At 33.5% G+C, this 25,724-nt stretch overlaps 3 protein-coding genes across 4 annotated transcripts; 2 read left to right on the forward strand and 1 right to left on the reverse strand.

Moving 5' to 3' along the window:
* The first annotated feature begins 14,319 nt into the window (after positions 1–14,319).
* Positions 14,320–15,731, forward strand: CPSUFE (chloroplast sulfur E). Its single transcript, XM_022050480.2, has one exon. The coding sequence runs from the start codon at positions 14,422–14,424 to the stop codon at positions 15,502–15,504; it is 1,083 nt and encodes a 360-aa protein (XP_021906172.2). The 5' UTR covers positions 14,320–14,421; the 3' UTR covers positions 15,505–15,731.
* A 133-nt stretch (positions 15,732–15,864) lies between these two features.
* Positions 15,865–21,880, forward strand: LOC110820707 (heavy metal-associated isoprenylated plant protein 47-like). 2 transcript variants are annotated; one of them, XM_022050286.2, is made up of 3 exons: positions 15,865–17,071; positions 21,334–21,412; positions 21,525–21,880. In XM_022050286.2, the coding sequence occupies exons 2-3, from the start codon at positions 21,346–21,348 to the stop codon at positions 21,803–21,805; spliced, it is 348 nt and encodes a 115-aa protein (XP_021905978.2). In that variant the 5' UTR covers positions 15,865–17,071; positions 21,334–21,345; the 3' UTR covers positions 21,806–21,880. The 2 variants fall into 2 exon arrangements, with proteins under 2 accessions (XP_021905978.2, XP_088074937.1); XM_088218811.1 differs by lacking the exon at positions 15,865–17,071 and adding an exon at positions 20,820–21,132.
* On the reverse strand, positions 17,449–18,775 carry LOC110820708 (Late embryogenesis abundant (LEA) hydroxyproline-rich glycoprotein family). The gene has a single exon (XM_022050287.2). It carries the CDS (start codon positions 18,362–18,364, stop codon positions 17,600–17,602), a length of 765 nt encoding a protein of 254 aa, XP_021905979.2. The 5' UTR covers positions 18,365–18,775; the 3' UTR covers positions 17,449–17,599.
* Positions 21,881–25,724: the final 3,844 nt, after the last annotated feature.

Consider the following 25,724-nt stretch of genomic DNA (forward strand, 5'->3'; position numbering starts at 1 on the left):
TATCAATATTTGGTTTTCTGTATCGGTGTTAAGTATGATATTCTTACAAGATTAGTGTAGTTTATTTCGCTATTTAACCATTTCAGATTAAGAAGACCAAAATGCGTATCCTAAACAGTAAGAGGGTTGTGAATAAAGATTACCTTCTAAACTCCATCAGAGTTGCCCGACGGAGACTAACTCCATTATTTTGTTTTATTATAACTATTTGTTCCACTACTACGAACTTTTATAGAAAGATATTTACGTAGCCCTATTGGACATCCTGATTTACTGTGTAAGAAATATAAACCCTAAATTCTAAATTACTTCCGCTTATAGTTGATATAATCCAATATTTAAATTTTCTTGAGTATTGGGCTTTTACAACTATACTCTAAAAATATCATGTCTTCCCCCTTCATATGCAAAATGCTATATAAAAAATCAAAGACAAATAGGGTTCTAAAATCAAAAGGAATAAAACCTACTTACCAACCTCACTGCAAGAATCTACTCCTTGCAAAATTCAGAGTTGGATCTAGCCTTGGATTTCTTAATTAGAAAGAACTTTAGAAAATGAACATTCAAGAGCTTTATAAGGTTCTATAGTGGAGACTTTTATATACAAGTGTCTTAGGTATATCTCAAAAATTCAAGTTTTGGTTGTTAGAAGTGTGTTGATTTCTTCAATGATAACATCTTTCTAAACATTAAATTTAAAGACTTTTAAAGAACAACTTGGCTCACTTATTGAATTTTCAAACAATTTTTTTTTTCTTATAAAAATTGACATGCAATAAGTAAGATTCGTTGTAACACCCAACATTTGCTTTTTATTTTTATTTTTATTTTTTAAATATAGTTATTTATTTATTTTATTTATTTTAATTTAATGAAAAAAGAGATAAAAATTTGTTAATGATTAAATTAAAAATAATTTAAAAAAAAGATATGAAAATTTGGGTTATGAGGATATTTTTTAAAAAAATCGAAAATAAGGGGTCAAAACACAATTTAGAAAAAATTACGCTACGTCAGAAGCCCGGTCAGTAGCCTCGACCAACCAGAACACGTCAGGTCGCAGAGGCGATGATGTGGGAGGCCACGTGGGCGATCCGCGTGCGCGCAGTCGAATGGCTGAGGTCCATTCCCGCGCGCACGGACGACCCAGATTGAAATCGCGCACGGAATTCCTAGATTGAATCGCACATAGAATTCTCAGATTGAATCGCGCATGGACGACCCAAATTGAATCACGATGAACGGTCCAAATTCACTCTCTATTTAATCGCAATCGGACGATTCATATCAAAAGCGATGGACGGCCCAGATCAAAAGTGGATGGGTATAAATAACCCTATCCGCACCCAAACCCTAACCCTAGCTGCCAGAACCCCTCCCCGGAGAAGATAACCCGGAGCCGACTGCCGCCACTCGCTGCCACACTGGAGTAATTTTTGACCGCCAAACGAGGTAAAAATTTTATGCTTTACTCAGAATTTAATTTTAAACATACTCATGGCCAAATCGGAGTAAAAAGACCAGTTAATTGGCCGAAAAATGCTGACAAAGCCCGACACCGCCGCCGTAGGGTATTTCAAAAAATGCCTCCATTGATGCCCTTTTCGATTCCCGTTCGATGTGATTTTTCCACTGTTGTGATTACCGTTTCCTTCTCTACAGGTTGACCGGAGCGAAATACCTAATTGCAACGTGAGCCGGTGGAGCCACCGCATCAAAGAGCCCCGCCACTAGTGAGTTTCGATTTTTTACATTTTTTCGGTCAACCGATGGCCCTAAGTGTGTTTTCTTGCAGGAACTGATGTAAATTTGGCTGAATTCGACCAAAAATAGCCAACCTGAGACGGATCACCATCGCCAGAGCACGGCGGGGCCGCCGTGCCGGGTTTTCAAAATTGGTCGATTAAGCCCTAAGACTGATTTTTTTAGGTTATTTGGGACATTTGTAGGTACAGTAAGAGCGTTTCAGTTTCGGAAGAAAAATTCATAGAACCTAAGAACCACCCGTAGTCGCAGTAAACCATATAGCTTTTCAGTGTCAAATCAAGTAAGGACCCCTCACCCTATTCCAATCATAAAATTGAAGTTTGAATAAATAATAATACAGTATTTTGTACAAATTAAATAAATGTGCATAATTAATTACGGATTTCTAATGGAGCCTGAACTGGACATTATTTTTTGTTTATTTCTTTTGATTTATTTTACAGTCTAAAGGCATGATGATATCTGCTTTATGGTTTAAATACATGTATTACTGCCTTACTTGATCACTGTTTGATTTTGGAATTTAAGATATGATTGTATTACTGGATGCATGTTCATTTGTTTATGTGATTATGATTGATTTGGTAACGGGGACTAAGGAAAAACAGGAAAATGGTGTGATCAAATAAAACAGATAAGACGATAGCCTCACTAGATATCTTGGAAGATGGTGGACGGATCGGGTTCATAGGGAACCTTACCATGAATGTTGTCTCATACCGGGTAAGGTATGGAGACTTGGTCATTTGGCGCTCATACCGGACGGGGTATGGGGATGGCCCGCTTCACCCTCATACCGGACGGGGTATGGAGGTTTAATGTCTTGGCACTCATATCGGATGGGATATGGCGACGGCTTTGTAATTAAGATTGTTAAGGAAAAAAGTTCACGTGTAGCGAGAACACCCCTACAGATCCCCATGGATACTAGTGAACTAGTGAAATAAGAAACGGTTATGATTTAATTATTATTAATGAATATGAATTTATGATACGTTCTATGTTACTGATTGTGCATGAAGTTATAATCTATATGATGTTATTGTCTTTATAGGTTGTTTTCATAAATTCCATAATGGTAACTGAACTGTAAATGATTTTACGATTGATAAACGAATTTGCTAAATTTAGTGCTCAATTAGTTGTTTTGATTTTCTACCAACTTTTACTTCTGTACCGGTGATATAGTGTGATGTCCTTACTGGGGTAGTGTAGCTCACCCCTTATTTAACCATTTCAAATAAAGAGGATCTGGTTTCCGAGCCCGATCTACAAAAAGATTGTATGTAGATGCTAGATACTTTATATTTTCCTTTACTTTTCTCATTTCTCGTGTTTCTTTTAGAGAATTTATTACATAATATTTGTTAGTATTTTTAAAATTATTGTGTAAGGGATGTAAACCTTAACCTTTTATTTCAGTTGGTATCAAAGCCGCTTACTCGGACCCATTCCTTATACAATGATACTCAGAGAAACACCAAATCAATAAATTATCACTCAACTCTTCCTTGTGAAATACATGTACATAGAGATGAGAAGAGGAAGACCCCCACTAAACCGGGAAGCTCGGGATGGTTCGCTTAAGGAAGATGTTGACCAGATATTTGAGATGCTAGAGAGACTCATTACTACCCAGCAAGGCCAAGAGAAGAGGAGGGAGCTATCTAACCCTCCCCCATTGCCATAGGTTGAGCCACCCCTAGAGCGAGAGGATCCCGAGCCACCCCGGTACGACCCTGCTCCTCTACAGTACCACCCGGCACTACCGCAGTATGATCTGGTACCCCAGCCATAGTACCACCCAGCACCGCCACAGTATAATCTGGTGCCCCCACCGTATCAGCAAGTACCACCACAGGGCCCCAGTCTATCCTCAGTCTGGCCCAGTCCCTCTTCCACGGGACCCAGTTCCTCCCACGATTGACCCAAACTATATAGAGATGTACAAGAGACTAAACCCATCTACTTTTGCAGGGGGATCCTCTTTTGAAGATGTCAAGTACTGGTTGGCTGAGACAGAAAATGCCTTCAAGACCCTAGAGGTGACTTCTGAGCAGAAGGTCACCTTTGCTACCTACATGCTAGTGGGAGAAACAGACCGCTAGTGGGAACTCAAACAGACCACCCTGCCTGTTCTAGTTACTTGGGAACAGTTTTTAGCAGCCTTTCATGTAGAGTACCTCCCAAAGCATCTCCAATATTTGAAGGAGATAGAGTTTGTCCAGTTGGTTCGGGGGAACATGACTGTGTCAAAATATATTTCTAAGTTCCTAGAGTTGGGTCGATACTCCCCTGAGTTATTGTTGGACGAAGACAGGAAGGTGAGGAAGTTCCAGTGGAGCCTCTGCCCGGAGATCAGGCAACATTTGTTTGTGCTGGAGGTCGTGACTTATTCGGTCATTCTGGCCAAGGCACAGCTAGTGGAGAGGAGCCTCCACACCCTCTCTGAGGCAGCAGGGAACCTCAGACCCTCAATTTCACCCCGCAGACCAGCACTGCGCCTGTCCAACAGAACAAGAGGCCCAAACCGGTGATCTAGGCTCTTCCTCAAGCTCGAGTGGCAGGACGTGATAAGATCTGTTAGCATTGCAGCAGGGATCATGGGGACTGACCTGCTACCGCCTTAACAACACTTGTCGCATATGTGGTAGTGCCCAATATTATGCGAGAGAGTGCCCAATGAACCAAAACTAGGGTAGACCTCCTATCTAGGGTAGGGCTTACAATCTCACCCAGTAGGATGCTGAAGCCAATCCGGACGTGGTACAGGGTATGTACACTATCTGTAACTATCTTGCTCATGATTTAATTGACACTGGTGCATCGCATTCATTTTTTTCACCTGTTTTTGCATCAAAATTTAATGTATTACCTGATAAATTTGATTCTTTGTTGTTTGTGTCTACTGCTGGGAGTATCACACTATTAGGAGAAGTTGTCTATAGAGCTTGTGTCGTAGAGATAGCAGATAGGAAATTGAGTGTGGATTTAATAGAATTAGACACGGGGGATTTTGATGTAATTTTAGGAAGAAATTGACTAGTGACATATCACGCCACTGTAGATTATTTTAGTAAAAAGGTTATATTCAATCCTTCTAATAAAGAGCCATTTACAAATTAATAAAATCATTTAATACTTATTCCTTGATGGTAAGTTTTCTTATTCGTCGAGTACTTTAACCCTACTAGTTTCTCTAACTAGACGAACCCAAGAAATAGAATTTTATTCAAGAGATTCTGGTAGTTTGAGACTTTCCAGATGTATTTCTAGATGAACTACCCAGACTGCCAGTGGATAGGGAAGTCGAATTCACCATAGATCTACAGCCAAACATCCAGCCTATTTCGGTTGCTTCTTATCGCATGAACCGCGTTGAGATGAAAAAGTTGAAAAAATAGATCAATGAATTGCAGGACAGTGGTTTTATCAGACATAGTGTATTCCCTTGGGGTGCGTAGTCACTTTTTTCAGAAATGGAGATGGAACGTTGAGGTTATGTATTGATTACAGCAGACTGAACAGAGTCACAATCAAGAATAAGTATTCCCTTCCCGGGATTGATGACCTCTTCGATTAGTTGCAAGGTGCTGCATTCAGGTTACCATCAGATGAAAATCAGGACGGAAGACATCCCCAAGATAGCTTTTCGAACCAGGTACGGATACTATGAGTTCCTGGTCATGCCATTTGGGCTAACCAACGCCGTAGCCATCTTTATGGATTTGATGAACAAGGTCTTCAGACAATTCTTAGATCAATTCATTATCGTATTCATCGATGACATCCTGGTATATTCAAAAAGTAGAAAGGAACGTGCTCACCATCTAGCTCAGGTTTTGCAGGTTCTCAAAAGAAAGAAGTTGTATGTAAAGTTGAGTAAGTGTGGATTTTGGCTTGAGTAGACTACCTTCCTAGGACACATCATATCAAATGATGGAGTATCAGTGAACCTTGAAAAGGTTGAAACGATGCTCGGGTAGGAGAAATTGACATCACTTAAAGAGATCCGTAGTTTTCTAGGAATAGCAGGCTATTACCGTAAATTTATTGAAGGATTTTCTAGTCTAACTGCTCCCCTGACCCAGCTCACAAAGAATAATATCAAGTTTGAGTGGAATGAGGACTGTACTTATGCTGGCCTTACCGAGTGGATCGGGGGGATATACAGTTTACAGTGATGTCTCCTATCTAGACATGAGTTGTGTTTTAATGCAGCATAGAAAGATCATAGCATATGGATCCAGACAGTTATAGAGTCATGAGAAAAACTATCTCACGTATGACTTAGAGCTTGTCGCAATCATACACGCCTTGAAGACTTGGCGCCATTATTTATATGGTGAGACCTTTCAAATCTATACCGATCACAAGAGTTTGAAATATATATTCACTCAAAAGGATATCAACATGCATCAGAGAAGGTGGATAGAACTTCTTAAGAACTATGATTGTGACATTTTGTATCATCTGAGTAAGGGCAATGTGGTAGCCGATGCACTCAGCAGAAAAAATGCTGGTATATTAGCCCATTTGATGGTTTCAGAATGCAGGCAGATTGAGGCCACATAACAAGTTCGGCTTCAGGACTTGAGAAGAGTCACATGTTTGGGTCATTTGACCGTTTAGCCTGAGTTAATCTAGAGAATAAGGGAAACTTAGTCAACCGATCTCGCCCTAGTAGCCCTCAAGAAAGATGCAGAACAGGGAATTAGCTCAGAATTTCGAGTCTCCGCTGATGGGTTGCTCCGATTTCAGGACATGGTGTGTGTTGTAGGTGACAGTGAGTTAAAGAGAGACATCATGACAGAGACCCATAGCTCAAAGTTTGTCATGCATCCCAGAAGTACTAAAATGTACCAAAGTATACGACTCCGATTTTGGTAGAACATGATGAAAAAAGATGTAACTGACTTTGTTTCTAAATGTTTGGTATGTCAGCAGGTCAAGGCAGCGCATCAACACCCAAGTGGGCTACTTCAGCCATTACCGATCCCAGAATAGAAGTGGGAACATATCACTGTAGATTTCGTGACAGGATTACTTAAGGCATACTCAGGACATGTGTCATCTGGATAATTGTCGACCAACTTACGAAGTCTTCCCACTTCTTGGCCATCAGGATGACTGATCCCTTGGACAAGTTAGTAAAAATGTATATCCAGAAAATAGTCAAATTGCATGGAGTCCTCGTGACAGTGATGTCTGACCGGGACACCAGGTTCACTTCTCGATTTTAGAGTAGCTTTCAGCAAGCCGTGGAAACAAAGTTGTCCCTCAGTACTGCATTCCACCCTCATACTGATGGACAGTGAGAACGGACAATCTGTACACTTGAGGATATGCTTTGAGCTTGTGTCCTTGACTCTGGGGGCCATTGGGACGATCATCTACCCCGATAGAGTTCTCCTACAACAACAGCTACCAAGTTAGTATTGGCATGGCTCCGTATGAGGCGTTATATGGGCGCCCATGCAGATCGCCGATTTGTTAGGAAGAAGTGGGTAATAGAAAATTGTTTGGCCCAGAGCTGGTAGAGGAAACTACATCAAAAATATTTAAGATCAGGAAGAACATTCAAACGGCTCAGAGCAGACAAAAGAGTTATGCGAACACCCGAATGAGAGATTTAGAATTTGAGAAAGGCGACTAGGTGTTCCTTAAGGTCACTTCTTTCAAGGGAATCAGTAAATTCGGCAGGAGGAAGAAACTGAACCCTCGATTTATTGGACCATTTGAAGTCTTATATAGGATTAGTTTTGCTGCCTACAAACTAGTACTGCCTCCAGAACTTTTTAAGGTCCATAATGTGTTTCATGTGTCCATGTTATGCAAGTACAACCCATACTCCTTTAATGTCTTGACCCACAAGCCTCTTCTACTCTAGGAGGATTTATCATACGATGAAGTACCCGTTGGCATTGTGAATCGAAAGAGTAGATTACTCTGCAACTGAAAAATTCTATTTGTAAAGGTCGTATGACAGAACCACACACAGCGGAAGGCTACATGGGAGCTAGAATCAGACTTTATAGCCTAGTATCCCCAGCTGTTCGATTGAAAGTGAGAGACAAATTTGAGGGACCAAATTTCTTTTAGGGGGGGGAGGGAGAGTTGTAACACCCAACATTTGCTTTTATTTTTATTTTTATTTTTATAAATATAGTTATTTATTTATTTATTTTATTTTATTTTATTTTAATGAAAAAATGGGTAAAAATTTGTTAAGGATTAAATTGAAAATAATTCTGGGAAAAAGTTGTAAAAATTTAGGTTCTGGGGGTATTTTTGAAAGAAAAATCAGAAACCGGAGGTCAAAACGCAATTTAGAAAAAATTATGCCACGTCAAATGATCGGTCAGCAACATCAACCAACCAAGACGCGCCAGGTGGCAGAGGTGCTGATGCGGCAGGCCACCCGGTGGGGGAGCCACGTGGGCGATCCGCGTGCGTGCGATCGAACGGCTGAGGTCCATTCCCGCATGCACGAACGGCCCAGATTAAAATCACGCACGGACAGCCTAGATTGAATCGCGCACGGACAGCCTAGATTGAATTGCGCACGAATGATCCAGATTGAATCGCGCACGGACAGCCCAGATTGAATTGCGCACGAATGACCCAGAATGAATCGCGCACGGACAGCCCAAATTGAATCACAATGAACGGTTCAGATTTACTCCCTATTTAATTGCGATTGGATGGTCCAAATCAAAAGCGATGGACGACCCAGATCAAAAGTGGATGGGTATAAGTAACCTCATCCGCCCCCAAATCTAAACCCTAGCTGCTAGAACCCCTCACCGGATAAGATAACCTAGCCGTCGGGAAGCCGACCGCCTCCACCTGCCGCCGCACCGGAGCAATTTCTGATCGCCAAATGAGGAACCTTTGCTCAGAATTTAATTTTAAATGCACTCATGACCAAATTAGAGCAAAAGGACCATCCAATTGACCAAAAAATACTGGTAAAGCCCGGCGGTGCTACCGTGGGGTATTTCGAGAAATGCCTCCGTTGAGGCCCTTCCCGATTTCCGTTCGATGTGATTTTTCTACCATTGTGACATCGTTTCCTTCTCTACAGGTTGACTAAAGCGAAACACCCAACTGCAACGTGAGCCTCAGGAGCCGCCGCACCGGAGAGTCCCGCCGCCGGTAAGTTTTGGTTTTCTACATTTTTTTGACCAACCGATGGCCCTAAGTGTATTTTTCCGCAAGAACTTATGCAAATTTGGCTGAATTCGACCAAAAGTAGCTAAAAATAGCCAATCCGAGGCGGATTATCGCCGTGCTGGATTTTCGAAATTGGCCGAGTAGGCCCTGGACTAATTTTTTGGGTCATTTAGGACATTTTTAGGTACTGTAAGCGTCTTTCAATTCCCAAAGAAAAATTCATATAACCCAGGGATCACCCGTAGGCGGAGTAAACTATTTAGCTTTTTGATGTCAAATCAAGTAAGGACCTCTCACCATATTCCTATCATAGAATTGAAGTTTGAATAAATAATAATGCGGTATTTTGTACAAATTAAATAGATGTACATAATTAATTACAAATTGCTAATGGAGCTTGAACCGAACACTATTTTTCGTTGATTTATGTTGATTTATTTTACAGTCTAAAAGTATGATGGTATCTAGTTTATCTACTTTATGGTTTAAATGCATGTATTACTGTCTTACTTGATCACTGTTTGATTTTGAGATTTAAGATATGATTGCATTACTGGATGCATGTGCATTACCGGATGCATGTTTATATGATTATGTTTGATTTAGTGACGGGGACTAAGGGAAAACAAGAAAAAGGTGTGATCAAATAAAACAAATAAGACGACAGTCTCATTAGATATCCTGGGAGATGGTGGACAGACCAGATTCATAGAGAACCCTACCATGAACGTTGTCTCATACCAGACGGAATATGGAGACTTGGTTATTTGGTGCTCATACCGGACGGGGTATGGGGACGGCCCGCTTCACCCTCATACTGAACGGTGTATGGAGGTTTAATGTCTTGGCGTTCATACCGGACGGGATATGGGGACGACTCTGTAATTAAGATTGTTAAGGAAAAGGGTTCACGTGTAGCGGGGATACCTCTATGGATTTCCATGGATACTAGTGGGCTGGTGAAATGAGAAATAGTTATAATTTAGTTATTGTTAATGAATATGAATTTATGATATGTTCTATATTACTGATTGTGCATGAAGTTATTATCTACATGATGTTATTGTTTTTATACCAATGGTAAATGAACTGTAACTAATTTTACGATTGATAAACGAATTTGCTAAATTTAGTGCTCCATTAGTTGTTTTGATTTTCTACCAACTTTTACTTATGTGCCGGTGATATAGTGTGATATCTTTACTGAGCTAGTATAACTCACCCCTTATTTAACTATTTCAAATCAAGAAGACCTGGTTCCCGAGCCTGATCTGCAAGAAGATTGCAAATAGATGTTAGATACTTTATATTTTCATTTACTTTTCTCATTTCTCGTATTTCTTTCATATAATTCATTCCATGATGTTTACTTAGTACTTTTAAGGTCATTGTGCAATAAACCTTAACCTTTTATTTTATTTCCGCACTTAAATTATTATATATTTTCGCTTGTATTTACGGAGTCGTTACATTAATATTAGAATTTAGATCAAATTTTTAATGTAAAAGGTACTTAAATTTGATTGAATAACATACTCTATATACTAACTAAAATCGTTAAAATTTTTAATTTAATTATTAAAATTTATATCACATGAGTGATTTTTAAAAAATATCTTTTTAGCAAAAGAGAAAAATATTCATAGCTTTCATATATAACTATATAACTATATACATTTACATTACCAAACTTTATTATTAGTATAAATAGTAACCAATTTGATTTTAATTTTTTTTTTTATGTAATATATGCCTCAAATTGAAATAGAGTACCTAGAGAATTAAACAAGAAGCATAAATCTTTATTCCCCAAATAGAAGGCATAAAATCTTTTAAGGAAATTAACAACACTTTAACTATCTCAATGTTTAATTGGAATGTTGTGTGTGAATAATAAGCTAATAAAGTTATAATAAATATTTATTATTTTATAGGTTATTTATTATAGGTCTAGAATTAATTGAATTTTTTGATAAATATAAAAAGAAATCATTAATGCTATGAAATTTCCTTGTGAAAAAATATATAAAGAGGAGGCAAAATTCAATAAAGATAACCTTAGCATAATTCGATAATTTATTATCTTATCCTATCATTATTATGTAATAGTAAATTTAATATAAACAAAGTGGTAATTAACACGAAATTTTCTTATGACAAATTATGATTAGATTTTGCTTAAATGTGTGAATAACCTTAAATCTTAACTTAATCAAATTTTGTATTTGAATAATTCATAATTTACATATTAAATAACAACAATTCTACAATTCAAATTTATCATTTCAATATTGATTTTTTATATTTAATAAAATAAATAATAATTTGTAATGATAAAAATATAATTAAATATATTATATGGGAATATAAGAAAAAAATAATAATATGTCGGTCACATATCACCGACTCGATAGTTTTAGAATTTATCTCAATTTTTTCAGTCAGATACTATCTGCTACAATTGAAAGTTGAAATAAACGTAATTTTTCACATTATGGAGTACCATACATTAAAATTCTATTATCTACCATGATCCAAACATAGTGTAAAATAAAAATTATAAAGAACAATATTTTATTTAACATTATGCAAAAAGTTGGATTACATCATTAATACTATGAAATTTCCTTGTGAAAAAATAACATTAGTATTGAAAAAATTCAATAAAGATAACCTTGGTATAATTCGACAAATTATTATCGTATCTTATCATTATTATATAATAGTAATAATAAAAATAAAGTGGTAATCTTAACTTAATCAAAAATTTTATTTGAATAATTCGTTTCTTTTATATTAAATAACAACAATTGTACAATTTAAATTTATCATTTCAAGATTTAAAAAATTTTGAAGTAAATTAATACGAAACACATGCTAATAATCTCAATCTTAAATTTTTTTACTTTTCAAGAAATTATAGGATTTGACAAACTTCTCGATTACAATAAGATATTTAAAAATTTATAAAAATTAGAAATAAATAATAATTTTAAAAATCAATTATTTTATTAATTATTATCTATGCATATAAATTGTATAAAAAAATTTAAATAAATTTATATGTCATAATTAATTATTACACTTGACCTTTGGTCAAATAGTATTTATTTACTTTTAACTAAAAAATAATTTTTATTTATTATAAAAATATAACAGGAAGAATAAATATAAATATGAAAAGGAGGTGGCCCCACCGCAGCTGAGGCACGCACGTGAACAACATTGATTGGTGATTGCGCAGCCCATAGCGGCTTGTGAACGTTGATCCGGCGGTGGGTCCCAACGAATACTTTCAGTTTCCATTCTTACACCTGTCTTGCACAGATTCCACAATGAGAGATAATTATAAAATAATAAAATACCAAATTACATTTTATTTTTAAAATTTATTAAAACTATCAAATTTTTCCCAACGTTCCTATCAATTCTAAAACTATTTTTCGAATTGATATTATTATTATTATTATTATCTAAAAATCTATTATCACTTATTTTTATTTAATTATTAACAGAGATAAAAATATAATTATTTCATTTAATTTTTTTAATGAATTTATTGATTTTCTGATAATATTTACTTTATAATAAAATATATATTATTAAAAAAATAATTTGTGATAATTGTGTGTGTGGCAGTACCATCACACATTTTATCACTTTCAATTTTTCCTTGAAGTTGATATATTTTTTGAATAAATTTAAATTCGTAAATTTAAATACCATGTAAAAATATGAAAAATACTAAATTAAATTCCATTTTTATAATTTTTTAGACCTCCGATTCACTAAAAATATTTTCAAAACAGATTTAAATTTTAGTTAAGTATAAAAAGTTATAATTGTCATATATATTAAACTATAGTTATAATCAAATCTCCATCATGCTTGCTATTGAAGTATTAATATGTATCATTTGGAGGGATGACAATGATGATTACAGGAATACGACGTCGTGCCTGCTAGGAGACAGATCGATCAACCATGGTATTATGGTAATTATGACTCTTAAAACTACGTCGTTTAAGAAAACATCTCTAAGCTCCAATTAGCATAATAATTTTAATTTACCGTATAATTAATATTTAATTAAGAAAAAGTACGTAATTAATTTTTGAATAGAAGTAAAGATAATATTTTGTAGGACCCACTGGGTAACGAATGACGGGACAGAGAATGGTGGATTAATTAGCTACGGCATCTAATTATGTTTTCTAATTAATTTTCCACTAACAACCTTCTGCTTTATTTTTTGTTTTCAAACTTAAATTAATTAAAAAATTAACTTAAAAGAAAAAACTAATTAGTTTGATAAAATTAGAAATTTAGGGAAAAAGAATTATTTTTGAAGGTTTATTATTTATATACCAAACTAAAAATTTAGGAGAATTTATTGCGTTACGGTTGATAAAAAAAAAAATATATATATATATATAATATTTTTAAATTGTAATTTAAAATATTCTAATTATTTATTTATTTAGATAGAATAATTTTAATGAGACTTATTATTTTTTTGACTTCATATACTCATCTTGTCTTGAATGATATCAATTATTTTCGCTATTTTAATTATTATGATACTATTCGAGTTCTCTTATTCAAGTACTAAAAAATTTAGGAGAATTTATTGCATTACAATTGATACAAAAGTGTATATATATATATAATTCTTAAATCGTAATTTAAAATATTTTAATTATTTATTTATTTAGATAGAGTAATTATTACGCTGATAGATTAACGTTCGAAATTTATTATCTTTTAACCTCATATACTCATCTTGTTTGGAAGGGCATCAACTACTTTTCCTATTTTGATTACTACGATATTACTCCTCGAGCCCTCTTATTCAAGCACTACTTTTTTTAAAAAAAATATTATATTTTCTTTTTTGGTGAGGAAAGAAAATTCTATTTACATTTGACTTTTGATAATTATGCTATAAATTAGGGTGTTAATTTGTGATTTATTTGATGGGTTGGCCCAAAAAATCTTAAAATATTTGGATTATTTTTGGGCTTACAATAGGAATATTTGGTCATTGAGTTTTGACCCAACAAGAATTTGAGGAATACAAACAATAATATAAAAAGGTTCATTGAATTGTTTTGGATAGTTTAGGAAGAAAATAAATCATGGTTAATTGAATTCTAAATTTTATTTATTGGGTTATTATAAATCATAAAAATAAATATATGTATTTTTATATCATTTTATTAAAATAAATAAAATAGTCATCATTATAATATATTAATATATAATTTTTTAAAATATAATATAATAATAATATTATTATATATTAATTATTTACTACAAAATTTATATAAACAGAATATTAATATACTAACAAAATAAAATTAAAAACACAAAAACGGTGCGTTGGCTCGGAAAGGAAAAGGGAGTCCCTACTTTTTCATCTTCACCGTCAAAAAGCATCTTCTTTCTCGAGTCCTCTGCTCCAAGATCGAGGCCATGTCTTGTTGTTCTTCTTCGCTTCGATTATTTGCAGCCAAGATCCCCATCTCTCTCATCCAAAAACAATCGCTAATTGGACCAGCGAAGCAGCTAACGAATCTGGCCATTTACAGACCGATCTCCTTCCAGAAGATCCCAACCAGAAACCCATCGACATTAGCAGTCTCTGCGTCAGCATCGAGCTCCATGGACCTGCAACCCATTGAAGAGCTACCTCCAAGGCTCCAGGAAATCGTCAAACTCTTTCAATCCGTTGAAGAACCGAAGGCCAAGTACGAGCAACTCATGTTCTACGGGAAGAATTTGAAGCCACTCGATACGCAGTTCAAAACTAGGGAAAACAAGGTTGAGGGCTGCGTATCACAGGTCTGGGTTAGGGCTTATCTCGATAAAGACAAAAATGTTTTCTACGAGGCCGATTCCGACTCGGTTCTTACCAAGGGTCTCGCTGCTTTGCTTGTTCAAGGACTATCTGGAAGGTCCGTCCCGGAAGTTTTGCGGATCTCGCCGGATTTCGTGGTGCTCCTCGGGTTGCAACAGAGCTTGACGCCCTCGAGGAACAATGGATTCTTGAACATGTTAAGGCTGATGCAGAAAAAGGCTCTTGAGTTGTCAATGGAAGCCGAGAAGGGTGAAGGTTCCTTTGCTAGATCAAATTCCGCGGCGAGAGAAGATGGTAGCTTGGGGAATTCGAGTGGTGGGTTGAACGAAAGTACCGTGACAAGTTCAGAGAGTGAAAACCGAGTTACAGGTTCGAATTCGGGAGGGAACGCGGATGGGTCGAACTCAGGTGGCTTAGGGAGTAGAGGGACGAGGATTAGAGAGAAGTTGGAGAAGGAGCTCAGTCCTGTTGAGTTGCAGGTGGATGATGTATCGTATCAACACGCTGGTCATGCTGGTGTGAGAGGCAGTGATGGAGAGACTCATTTCAATGTGAGAGTTGTCTCTGAGGCATTTGAAGGGAAGAGTTTAGTAAAGAGGCACAGGTTAATATATGATCTGTTGCAAGATGAGTTGCAGACAGGACTGCACGCATTGTCCATTGTGGCAAAGACACCATCTGAGGTCGGTGCAAGATGAAAAAAATTAGTTTTGCTTTTTGCTATATCTATCTTTTCTTTTATTCAATTGGGATGAAATTATAACGAAATTTTATGTATTAGATTTGTAAAGGAGTTTCCAATTGTTTGGAAAAGTCTTAAACTTTGAACAAACGTGTCTTCGATTATCGTAAGATAAATGGGTTGCAAATCTCTCGATACATATAATTAAATTAATCTCATATGTGAATATTTTTTATTGTAAAATTCATTTGCATCTTTTTTTTTTTGCTACGGCTTAAAATTTCCATGTCTTTGTCTAAAGAATGGTATTGGATTTATTCTATAGGAAGGGTAGATAGGTTGTGTAACTATTATGTTCAGTAATGGGAATCTATCTCTCATCCAGTCTAAGAAACTCTTTCCTAGCGTTTCAGAACTGCTTGTGGATTATAAGGTGGAAGAGGAAATTATCTAGTTATTTCTTAACAAAGCTCTAGGTGAGTTGCTAGTGTATTTCAAGGTCAGGATGGTCTGCTCAATCTTTTGTTAGTGGTGTCTCAGATAATTGGAAATAGCTTGGAGGTTGATAAGAAGTGGCATGCTAACTAAATTAGTTTCATGTACCTCGAAATAATGTTTAAACCATATGGAGTACATACAAAGGGTCAAAATGCGATAGAATTTTTTTTAAGGAGTAAAATTTAATGGAAGAAGGTTGATATTGGAAAAGAATGAAAGTTGACATGCACTGGAAAACCTAGTTTTTATGTGCAACAAGCTTTATCTTTTAATTACTTCCAATTTTGTTTGAGATAGTTAAGGTAGATTTGAAGGTAATGATCATTATTCTCCAAATTCGGACAAAATGTAGCCTCATGTGCCCTACTAGGGAAATACTAAGGTGGCTTTCTGCTTGGATCTACTGTTGGTAATTTAATGTTAGGTTCATCATAATTTCTTCTAAGGTAATGGATAGGTAAGTTATAATTGGCTGAAGTATATTATATTCATGGGATAAAATGTTTATAAAAGTCTCTACTTTTTCAAGTGTTGAAGTTCTTTACGGAATAGGTGGTATTCCTCGATCATTTTTCCTGTTCTTCATTGAAAAATTAGAGGATCCTCTGCAAGATGGTACCAGAATCTTGAGGATGGAGAATTTGTTGCAAACTGTATTTTTCATTTATAAAGTTACTGAATGTTTCTCCATTAAAGATTGCATATGGTGTAGATGGTAAATTCGAACACATTTTTGCAGCAGAATACAACAAATACTTTACAATTTATTAGTTATTTGGCTTCTGGTGAAGTCAGTGATTTGTCCTCTATAAATAAAGAACAAAAGGTCAAGTGATTTGTCACTTAACGTGCTCTCCTAATTTTATCTTTATGTACTTCATTGATTGATGAGATAGTCATGTACTGCTCTGTAAACTTATAATTTATGAACTTAATATCTTATATTCAAAATATAACCTGCTAGAAGATATCCTCTGCTACTTGAACTTAAATTTCTTTTTTATCAAATTCACGCGTGCTTATGTACTGTGAATATGCAGCAAGGCATCAGGTTACTTCTGTAAAAAAAATCTCCATGTGAGCAGGTAAATTATTTCTTGCAGCTCATTCATAGCCTCCATAGGTAAGCAAAAATTCAGCTTGAGCGAAGTATGTATAGTGTAAAATGAAATATTCTCTCTTTAACGTTCCCTTTCTGTCAATTATTCTGCTGCTTTCTCTGCTTGTTTTCCAATTGATGCTATTGTTGAAATTATAAGGATTCATCAGGGTCTTAAAGAGCCCTCTGTTTTTTCCATGTTTATGCAAAAGAAAGAAAAGGCTTAATATTTAGATTGATTTAAAACCTGTTTGATTTTTTTTTTGATTCCACCCTTTTCTTATAACCCCATGTTCGTAGAGTTAGAAAGTTGGTCAAGAGTTTCTAAGATTAATGGCTTTATCGGTTAAAGAGAAAAGAAAATGAGGGAAAGAAAAGGAAAAAGAGCATCTTAGAACACTGTGGAACCATATTACAAAAAGAAATCAGAATGTTGTGTACATCAAAAACTGATCTCAATTGAGTCGGAGGAGGCTAAGTTGTTGAAGCAGCTGAGAGAATATCCTTTGCATCTTCATCTCCTTGTTTTGCAGCTATGAGCAACTAGAACACCTGTTGGTGGACCAGTCATCTCTAACTGGCATCTCCCATGCAGCCAGTAAGAAAAATGGATCATACCCAGACTGGCTCTTACTTTAAAGGTACCCCTTATGTTGTACCTAATCCTGTTGTTTAGCACCTGCTTCCGAAGTTCCATGGAAAGATTTTGTGGTAAATAGACCAAACTTGATATGAAGTGTAGTGATTCCAACCTGGTTTCTCCTCTTCTTTGAGAGAAAGGTTGAACAGCTTGAGTACCTATGAGTCTGTCCAAAAAGTAGAGCTCCATATCCAGATACTCGAACCTCACATCAATTTTCCTGTTTGGGTTGGAAAAATTTGCCAGGAAGGTGAAGTCCCCATTAAAATACTCAGGTGAGTCAAAGTAGATGCTGTTGAGGCTTGCTGAGGGAGCATCAAACACAGGATTCCTGGGTTTTATGCCAAGGAAGATAATCAAAGTAGCAATTCCAAAAAAGATTAGAACAAGGCTGAATATGAGACAAAGCACTGCACCACACCATATAAGAGGATTTGTCCGGTTAGGTTGGGGTTGCCTGAGTGGCAGCTGCCTGAGCTTTTCTGATTTTGCAGTGGCAGGATCTGTTCTCCGCACTGCTGTTTGCTTCGATATGACTATTTCGTTAAGAGAAACTGGAGTTGCTTGCCTTGCTGGTGGTGGAGTTAATGGAGGTGGAGGTGGAGGTGGAGGTGGAGGTGGAGGTGGGAGTGAAAGCATCTCTTCTGATAATTTGGTAAAGAAGAAGAAGAAGAAGAGTAAGAAGAAGAAGAGAATGGAAGGGAGAGAAACTTATTGGGTAAGTTATATAATATGAGAGATGTGTTCAAATGTTTAAATAAACTGGTGGGATATGGATTAAATAAAGCAGAGAGGGAGAAAAGAAGCTTTTGATGGTGAGGTAGTGGGGGCTGATGTTTTGTTTTGAGATTGGGAAAAGGAGGTATTAGTGGATTTATAGCTAAGAAAACTACAGTGTTTGAGCTTTGATTGCCACCCTTTAGCTTTTCCTCATTTCTGGATTATTTGAAAACAGAAATGTAATAAAGTGATTTGGCCAATTCAGTGGTTTGGATTCTGTTAGATGCATCAAAAAATGGTTTGCCAAATTTGAGACAGGTTATTGCATAGTTTTACTTTTGACTGAGAGTGTTTGGGACCATTTACCTTTTAAGTGTTCCATAGAAAACTAACTTGTTTATCTGACAAATGAGGTTTTAGACCTGAAATATAAACAGCTGATGATCATGCAAAAGCTTAATTTGTTTTGTGCAATGTGCAAAACAGGGAAGCTTACTTTGTTTCTTATACTTTTAAAAAACAGTTGAAATTCTCGATCTCTATTTTCTCCAACTAACATTATTTTGGAAACCGTTAAGATAGCAGGTGATTCGTGAAGTAACCTATCACTTCGTTTAAATTTACGGAGATAGATTCCGCGTCAGCAACATATTAACGTTCACGCCCGCAAATATTTTTTTACCGTCTTCCCTTTATCCGAGTAGGTCATCATCTTCTCCATCTTCTTCGGCCCCAACACAGTGTGTAAACCGATAAATTTAAAAAAGATAATAAGTCACTTGACACGTTACTTATTACCTCGGAGATTTTCAAAAGATATTAAATTTGCTATCATTGTTTAGCCCTAAAGTATTGTTAGCTAAAATTGTTTTTAGTTTCTTTATATATTTACCCATGTTTGTATATTTATATCAACATATTTATACATCCTCTTACTTTGTCAATCATTTTAGACTAATGAGATAGTTATAATTTATTTATCATTAACGTGTAATAATTATCCAATTTGATTTTAATTCTTTGTTATTCTTTTATGTTACATAGATTAATCGAGCTTCTCTTCGATAAATATATTTTTTCACTTGTATCATATATGTCATTAGATAGAGATATTCAGTCTCCATAGGTGGGAATTTTTAGAATTTCATGACCATCAGTACTACGTAATGCATATATATATATATATATATATATATATATATATATGGTATATCTTACTAAAAAAATATGTATTGTGTATAAGTATTTGTTCATGGAATTCATTGAACAAATATTTATGTTGCAATTAATTTTATATTGTTATTCAAACTAATATTTTAGCCATTGTTATGATATTCTTCATATGTAAGTAAATGTTGGGTGTACCATCTTTGTCAAATTACGTATTTTCACGGCACATAATGAAAATTACACACACATATTATATATATATATATATATATATACGTAGTAGTGTTCTTTTTATTTTATTTTTCGATTTAAAAATTGCTAGATTCACATATAATGTACCTCAGTTACATCACTTCGTCTAATATATACATATGTAATTTTTTACAGATTAGTTATTGACAAGTCTTCTAATTTACACCATATTATTTAATTATAATTAAAATATACAACTACACACATATATATAATATATATATATATATTTATTACCGACTAATTAAGAAGCTTCATTGAAAAGCAAGTTTGGCTTTTTCTTAAATCAGTCAAATCAGTTTATAAACTGCTTTGACTGTAAAAAATTTATTTAAAAGTCCAGTATATATGACTTCTGACCGATATATATATATATATATATATATACACACAAATATATAAAGCTTACTAATTTTATCAGCTGTAATTTTTACAAAATTAAATAACCTTAGAATGATAAAATGATAAGATTTTGTTCTTATCGATATCTTTATTCAATTTACTAACTTTTCAATCGATGGTTGAACACTTTATTATATACATATCAGAGCCGCCATACATATAATATATATGTATACGTCTGGCCGGGGGTTGTTCCTTTATGTTTTTTCTCAGTTTTTTCGCAACAATGCTAATCTTGAAAAGGATACCATATATTGACATATATATATGTATATATGTATGTACTTACAGAACTGTAGAAGGATCAGAGGAGCAATATATTAATAGGTACAGAACTGTAGAAGGTGAATAATTAGGGTATAAGAAAGACCATATGCATTTTAGTTAGAAATATTGAGATTAATTAATAAAGACTAATGAGGAGAGAGTTGTATATATCATACACATATATGATTATGTGTACTTACATATATATAACTATCTAAATATTGGGGAAACTTATTTGAATCTTCTGCAGTGGTTTTGGAACCGGTCTCCGGAATTCACGTGGTTTTGATTACGAACACACGGATATATATTATTATATATGCATATATAATAAGCAAGGACCACTGAGCCTCATATGTACACGCACACACACATATATATATATATATCCATCTATATATACTTAATGGCACCCAGTTCTTGTGTCGTGTGTTGAGAAGAAACCTCCTCTACTTCTGCTGTCTGCTCTTCCTTCTATCTCTCGACAGACACACACACGCACATACATATATAATTCTGTTCATCCTTGCGGTCTGCATATATATTATACATATACCCGTGTCAGGTATATATAAGATCTTAATCACAACATGAAGGTAACTACCCTCGTTTTGCTTAATAAATTTTCGTTAATTCTTCTTCTAACTTCTTTCTTAATTTCGTATATTATCATATATATGTGTGAATCAAGCATATATGTATACCTACCAACCAATATCATACATTAATATATACTTGGTGTACATATATATATATATATATAATAATAATCAAATTTTTATCATGAATTATTTCAGCAAAAGATAGTGATGAAGGTTACAATGAACTGCCAAAAATGCAGAGCTGAAGCCATGAAAGTTGCTGCCAAAACAGACGGTAAAACTTGATTAATATATAACCATCTCAAACCCATATACTTACGTAATGATATATATATATATACATATACGTATATAGATGTCCATTTATATATGGGTAATTATTGCAGGTGTGGCATCCGTGGCAATAGAGGGTCCGGATAAAGACAAGATGGTGGTGGTGGGAGATGATATTGATACGGCGTCGTTGAGTCTTGCCCTGAAGAAAAAATTAGGTCACTCCGTCATCCTCACCGTGGAAGAAGTAAAACCAAAGCCTCCTGAAAAGAAACCAGAAGAAATTATTAAGGCACTTTACGAATATTGGCCTCCACCTCCATATCGTCCCTGTCCAATCTACTGTTCTGAAATTTACAGTGAACCTCAGCAATCAAATTGCTCTTTGATGTGATGTATATATATAATTATAATTATAGCTATAACTATAATTTCATGTAATAATAATAATATTTATCGTTTTAAACTATTTATTACCTAATATTTTTAATTCATCGTAATTTGGATCAATTATATTGTTTGTACCCTCATGTTTCTTAATTTCCAAGCATATTCCTTCTTATTTCTAATTTATATATTTAAGTTTATATACTGGTTAATTTGTATTATAAGTGCTGCCTTGTGTGGGTTTAATTTGTAACTAATTAAGTTGACTCTTTCTTAATTTAAAAAACCAATTACGTATGTGTGTGTACAATAATATATCTATACATACATATCACATGCAAAGTTGACCTTAATCTTGTATATTGCAAAGGTCAATCTTCAATTATTGCTAATTCATTTGTTAATTAGACTAATCAAATATTAAAGTTTGATTTAACTAGATAATAATAAATAAAAAAATTCAAAGTCTCCAATAAATTTTCTTCCATCAAGACTAAATATATTAGACTATAAAATTATTTTTACAATACTAACTATATGTAATAAAAATAATATAATAGACATTCTCGTATCAGTTTAAAATTTATGAAAAATTTAATTTAATTTTTAATACGATCGGAACTAATAGTGTTAGAATTCTAATTTCGAGAATCTCATTATCATTTTTTTAATTTTATATACAAGTAGATATAATTTAAATGTTATATACATATATATATATATCTATATCTATATATGTATATAGATTACTCCTATCAAGCTCGGTTTGATTCATGTTTTAGCATCAAGCAAATTCAAACTTTGGAACTTAATTCCAAGCAAGTCCAAAGCTTGAAGGCGATTAAGAAGGTCAATATAAAAAATATGCTTTATATCGTTATAATTACTATTACATGCATGCTAAGAATATTAAATTTTGTAAAATTATATGTATATATAGGATATTAATTTTAGTTTTATTTTTGGTTTTTACTAATTTTTTTTTCTTATATTTCCTTTAAATTATAGTCTTCAATTTCTAAAACCTCCATATTTAGAATTTAATTTTTTGATCATATTTTTAAATAAATAATAAATAAATCATATATATGACTATATACTAATAATGGATTATTAGGTTAAGTTTACATATGGTAAGTCAAGCTGCTCAAGTGGATGGGGGATTCTAAATTTAGCCACTAATTAATCGGTGAATTAATTAGTATCCAATAGCATTTAACTAGGATATATGTATGTATATACATATATAAGGATGCTATATATTAGTTGGGGGCATTAATATTTAAAGATCCAATTATTTTCCAAAAATTATAAGTTAATGGTTCTTATAATAATATTCAGAGCTCGTATAGTATATCATATATATGTATATATCATATAAATATAGAAAAGTCATATATATATATTTAAAAAAGTTATGAATAGTCGATTGAAATTAAATAAGCTAAGAAAGTGACAATTCTATAGTACTACCTAGACGTATTAACTCTTATTAAATTCAACTATTTACTTTGTTGATATTTGTATATATTTCGTTACTATTAATTATGATTATATATTTGTTAATATCAATTTCAAATATGCTGTATCGATCGATTGATAATATCTATAAGGCCAGCGATGAAGATTTTTGTTGAGAATATGATTGTTTGTGGTATAACTTTTATTTAACGAAATTGATTAGATTGAGTAATTCACTGAGTTTTTAAAATATTCTCAATAAGTTTACGAATTTTTAATTCGGATTTGATCATATAAAAATATATATTTTTCTCTAAATTAGAATCCCTCCAAATCGGGCACAACTAAAACGAATAACATGTAAGGTAATAGTGGCTTGTTTCTCATAACAAGCATGTGTAGTCGTGAACAATTTGATCCCTGCCTTCTCCAGCTCTCTGTTTTGTCGGAAAGAAAAGAGAAGACTTCTTTTCGAGTCTCCCTTAGCCGTTGTCACAATTTGATTCTAGAAATTAGAAACCATTCGCATTTCTCCTTTGTTTTCTTATTTTTCTCCTAGTAAAATGACTTTTTATCGTGTCCTTTCTTGTTGCTTCCTTGCCTCATCTTTGGCTTATCGTCGATCATCTGTTCTTATCTACTTCTAACTATTCGAAATAAACTTGTTATTTTTCAAATTAATTCTCTTAAAATAAAACGAGATTAAAAATGATTGAGATGACGTCCACGTAGTATCAACATGTACACTCAATCAGCAGCTTCAGAACTAAAATACACGTGGCTTGTTATATCTCGTGACACGTTATGATGTTGGAAAAAACTTAAAGAAGATGGAAAATTTTGAAGAAAAAAAAAAATACTTCACACACGAATAATTTTGAATATTTTTGTATAATTTAGAGGAGATTTTAGTATTTTAACCAATATATTTCTTCCTCTAATAATACTATTTTTTTTAATTAAAAAATTATCACTCTATAGTTAATTAATTCTTGTAAACTTTTAAAAATCTTAATCAATAATCATTAGCGTGTCCTCCAAATTGCTTAGCCACCTTGTCAAGATTCCAAATCTTGAAATGCAACTATATATATATTTATATAAGTACATCGATGATTCATTATATTATTATAGTCATAATAATTATATATTGATCATATACTATTCCTACTTGACTAATGTACACAGTAGTTGAGGATAACAATTATGAGAGTAATCATGATGATGATTAATGTGATTATTATTCTTAATTAGATCATTGCTTAAATCACGACTTCAAGTCCGAAGATTTTAAAAGCTAAGACTAATTCAAATATTGTACGGAACACAATATATAAATATATATATATATACACACATATATATATTTAAATCATCCACATCAAAAGTTTCTTCTGCATGACGATGATAATTATGTTAATATAATTGCAAATTAAGCAAAAAAAAAATTCCGACAGTTAGCATTAGAAAAATAAAAAATTAATTATCATAATTAATCAGCAATCGAGACCCTAATTCCATAATAAGCATATATACATATATATATATGTATAATTTAGTACTTCCATGGTCGTACAAATTAAAGAATATAGATATCATAATTTAATTCCAAAATATATTAACTATAGTAAATTTTGTGAATAATATACAATATATATATATATATATACTTATGATTGAAATCATAATTCACAAAAATTGATTTCAAATATTAATAAATTTCGTTTACTTACCAATGAACAATTCATTATTGGAGTGTTATATATATATATATATATTTATATTGATTTGATTGAGTCTTCGATATATATTATATAAATTTCCAAATGACTTGGACTTAGATCATTTAAATTTCCAAATCACCATTTGTCAAATTGCTACATATGTTTATTATTATATTTTGAAAAGGACTAAGATTCTTAATGATTAATTAATTTTTATTTGAATCCTCAATAAACTACTACCTGTTTGTTTGGTAGGTGCGAACTCAATCTGTTTGTTTGCATGTGTATATATACATAAATATATATATATATATATATATACACACACACACACATTTATTGAAGTTTATCTCACTGTTTAAAGAAATTAGTCTAGGCTAATTTAGTTGAAATGTTGTAATCATTGTCTAAACTTATTCCTTTGTAAAATCTTTTAAAAGAAGTATATTATACTCCGCTAATCATATGCGACCCATTGAATGCATGATGTGGAAGGAAAAAGTTAGTTCCTACGAAACTCGACAAATGATTAATGGTTAGTTACCTGATATTGACTATTTTCATTATTGATATTGTAGATTTGAAATGTAAAATTAGCATTATTTCTACGATGAAAGTCCTGAAACGATTGAATGTATCTTTATTTGGTGCACAAAGGTTTAGAAGGTTAGGGGTAGATGTCTCGGATGGTGGAACATCATGTGGATCAATCTTGGTTTCTTGATAACCTTATTAACGTTT

This window comes from Carica papaya, chromosome 4 (assembly GCF_054855325.1).
Source record: "Carica papaya isolate Zhongbai chromosome 4, ASM5485532v1, whole genome shotgun sequence".
In the NCBI taxonomy this organism is placed as follows: Eukaryota; Viridiplantae; Streptophyta; class Magnoliopsida; order Brassicales; family Caricaceae; genus Carica; species Carica papaya.

Bases quoted from the DNA above. Each gene is read 5' to 3' on its own strand.
- LOC110820707 (XM_088218811.1), top strand. The intron at 21,413-21,524 runs GTAAAACTTGAT...TAATTATTGCAG, and splicing joins AGTTGCTGCCAAAACAGACG to GTGTGGCATCCGTGGCAATA.
- CPSUFE (XM_022050480.2), top strand. From the start codon at position 14,422: ATGTCTTGTTGTTCTTCTTCGCTTCGATTATTTGCAGCCAAGATCCCC.
- LOC110820708 (XM_022050287.2), bottom strand. From the start codon at position 18,364: ATGCTTTCACTCCCACCTCCACCTCCACCTCCACCTCCACCTCCACCT.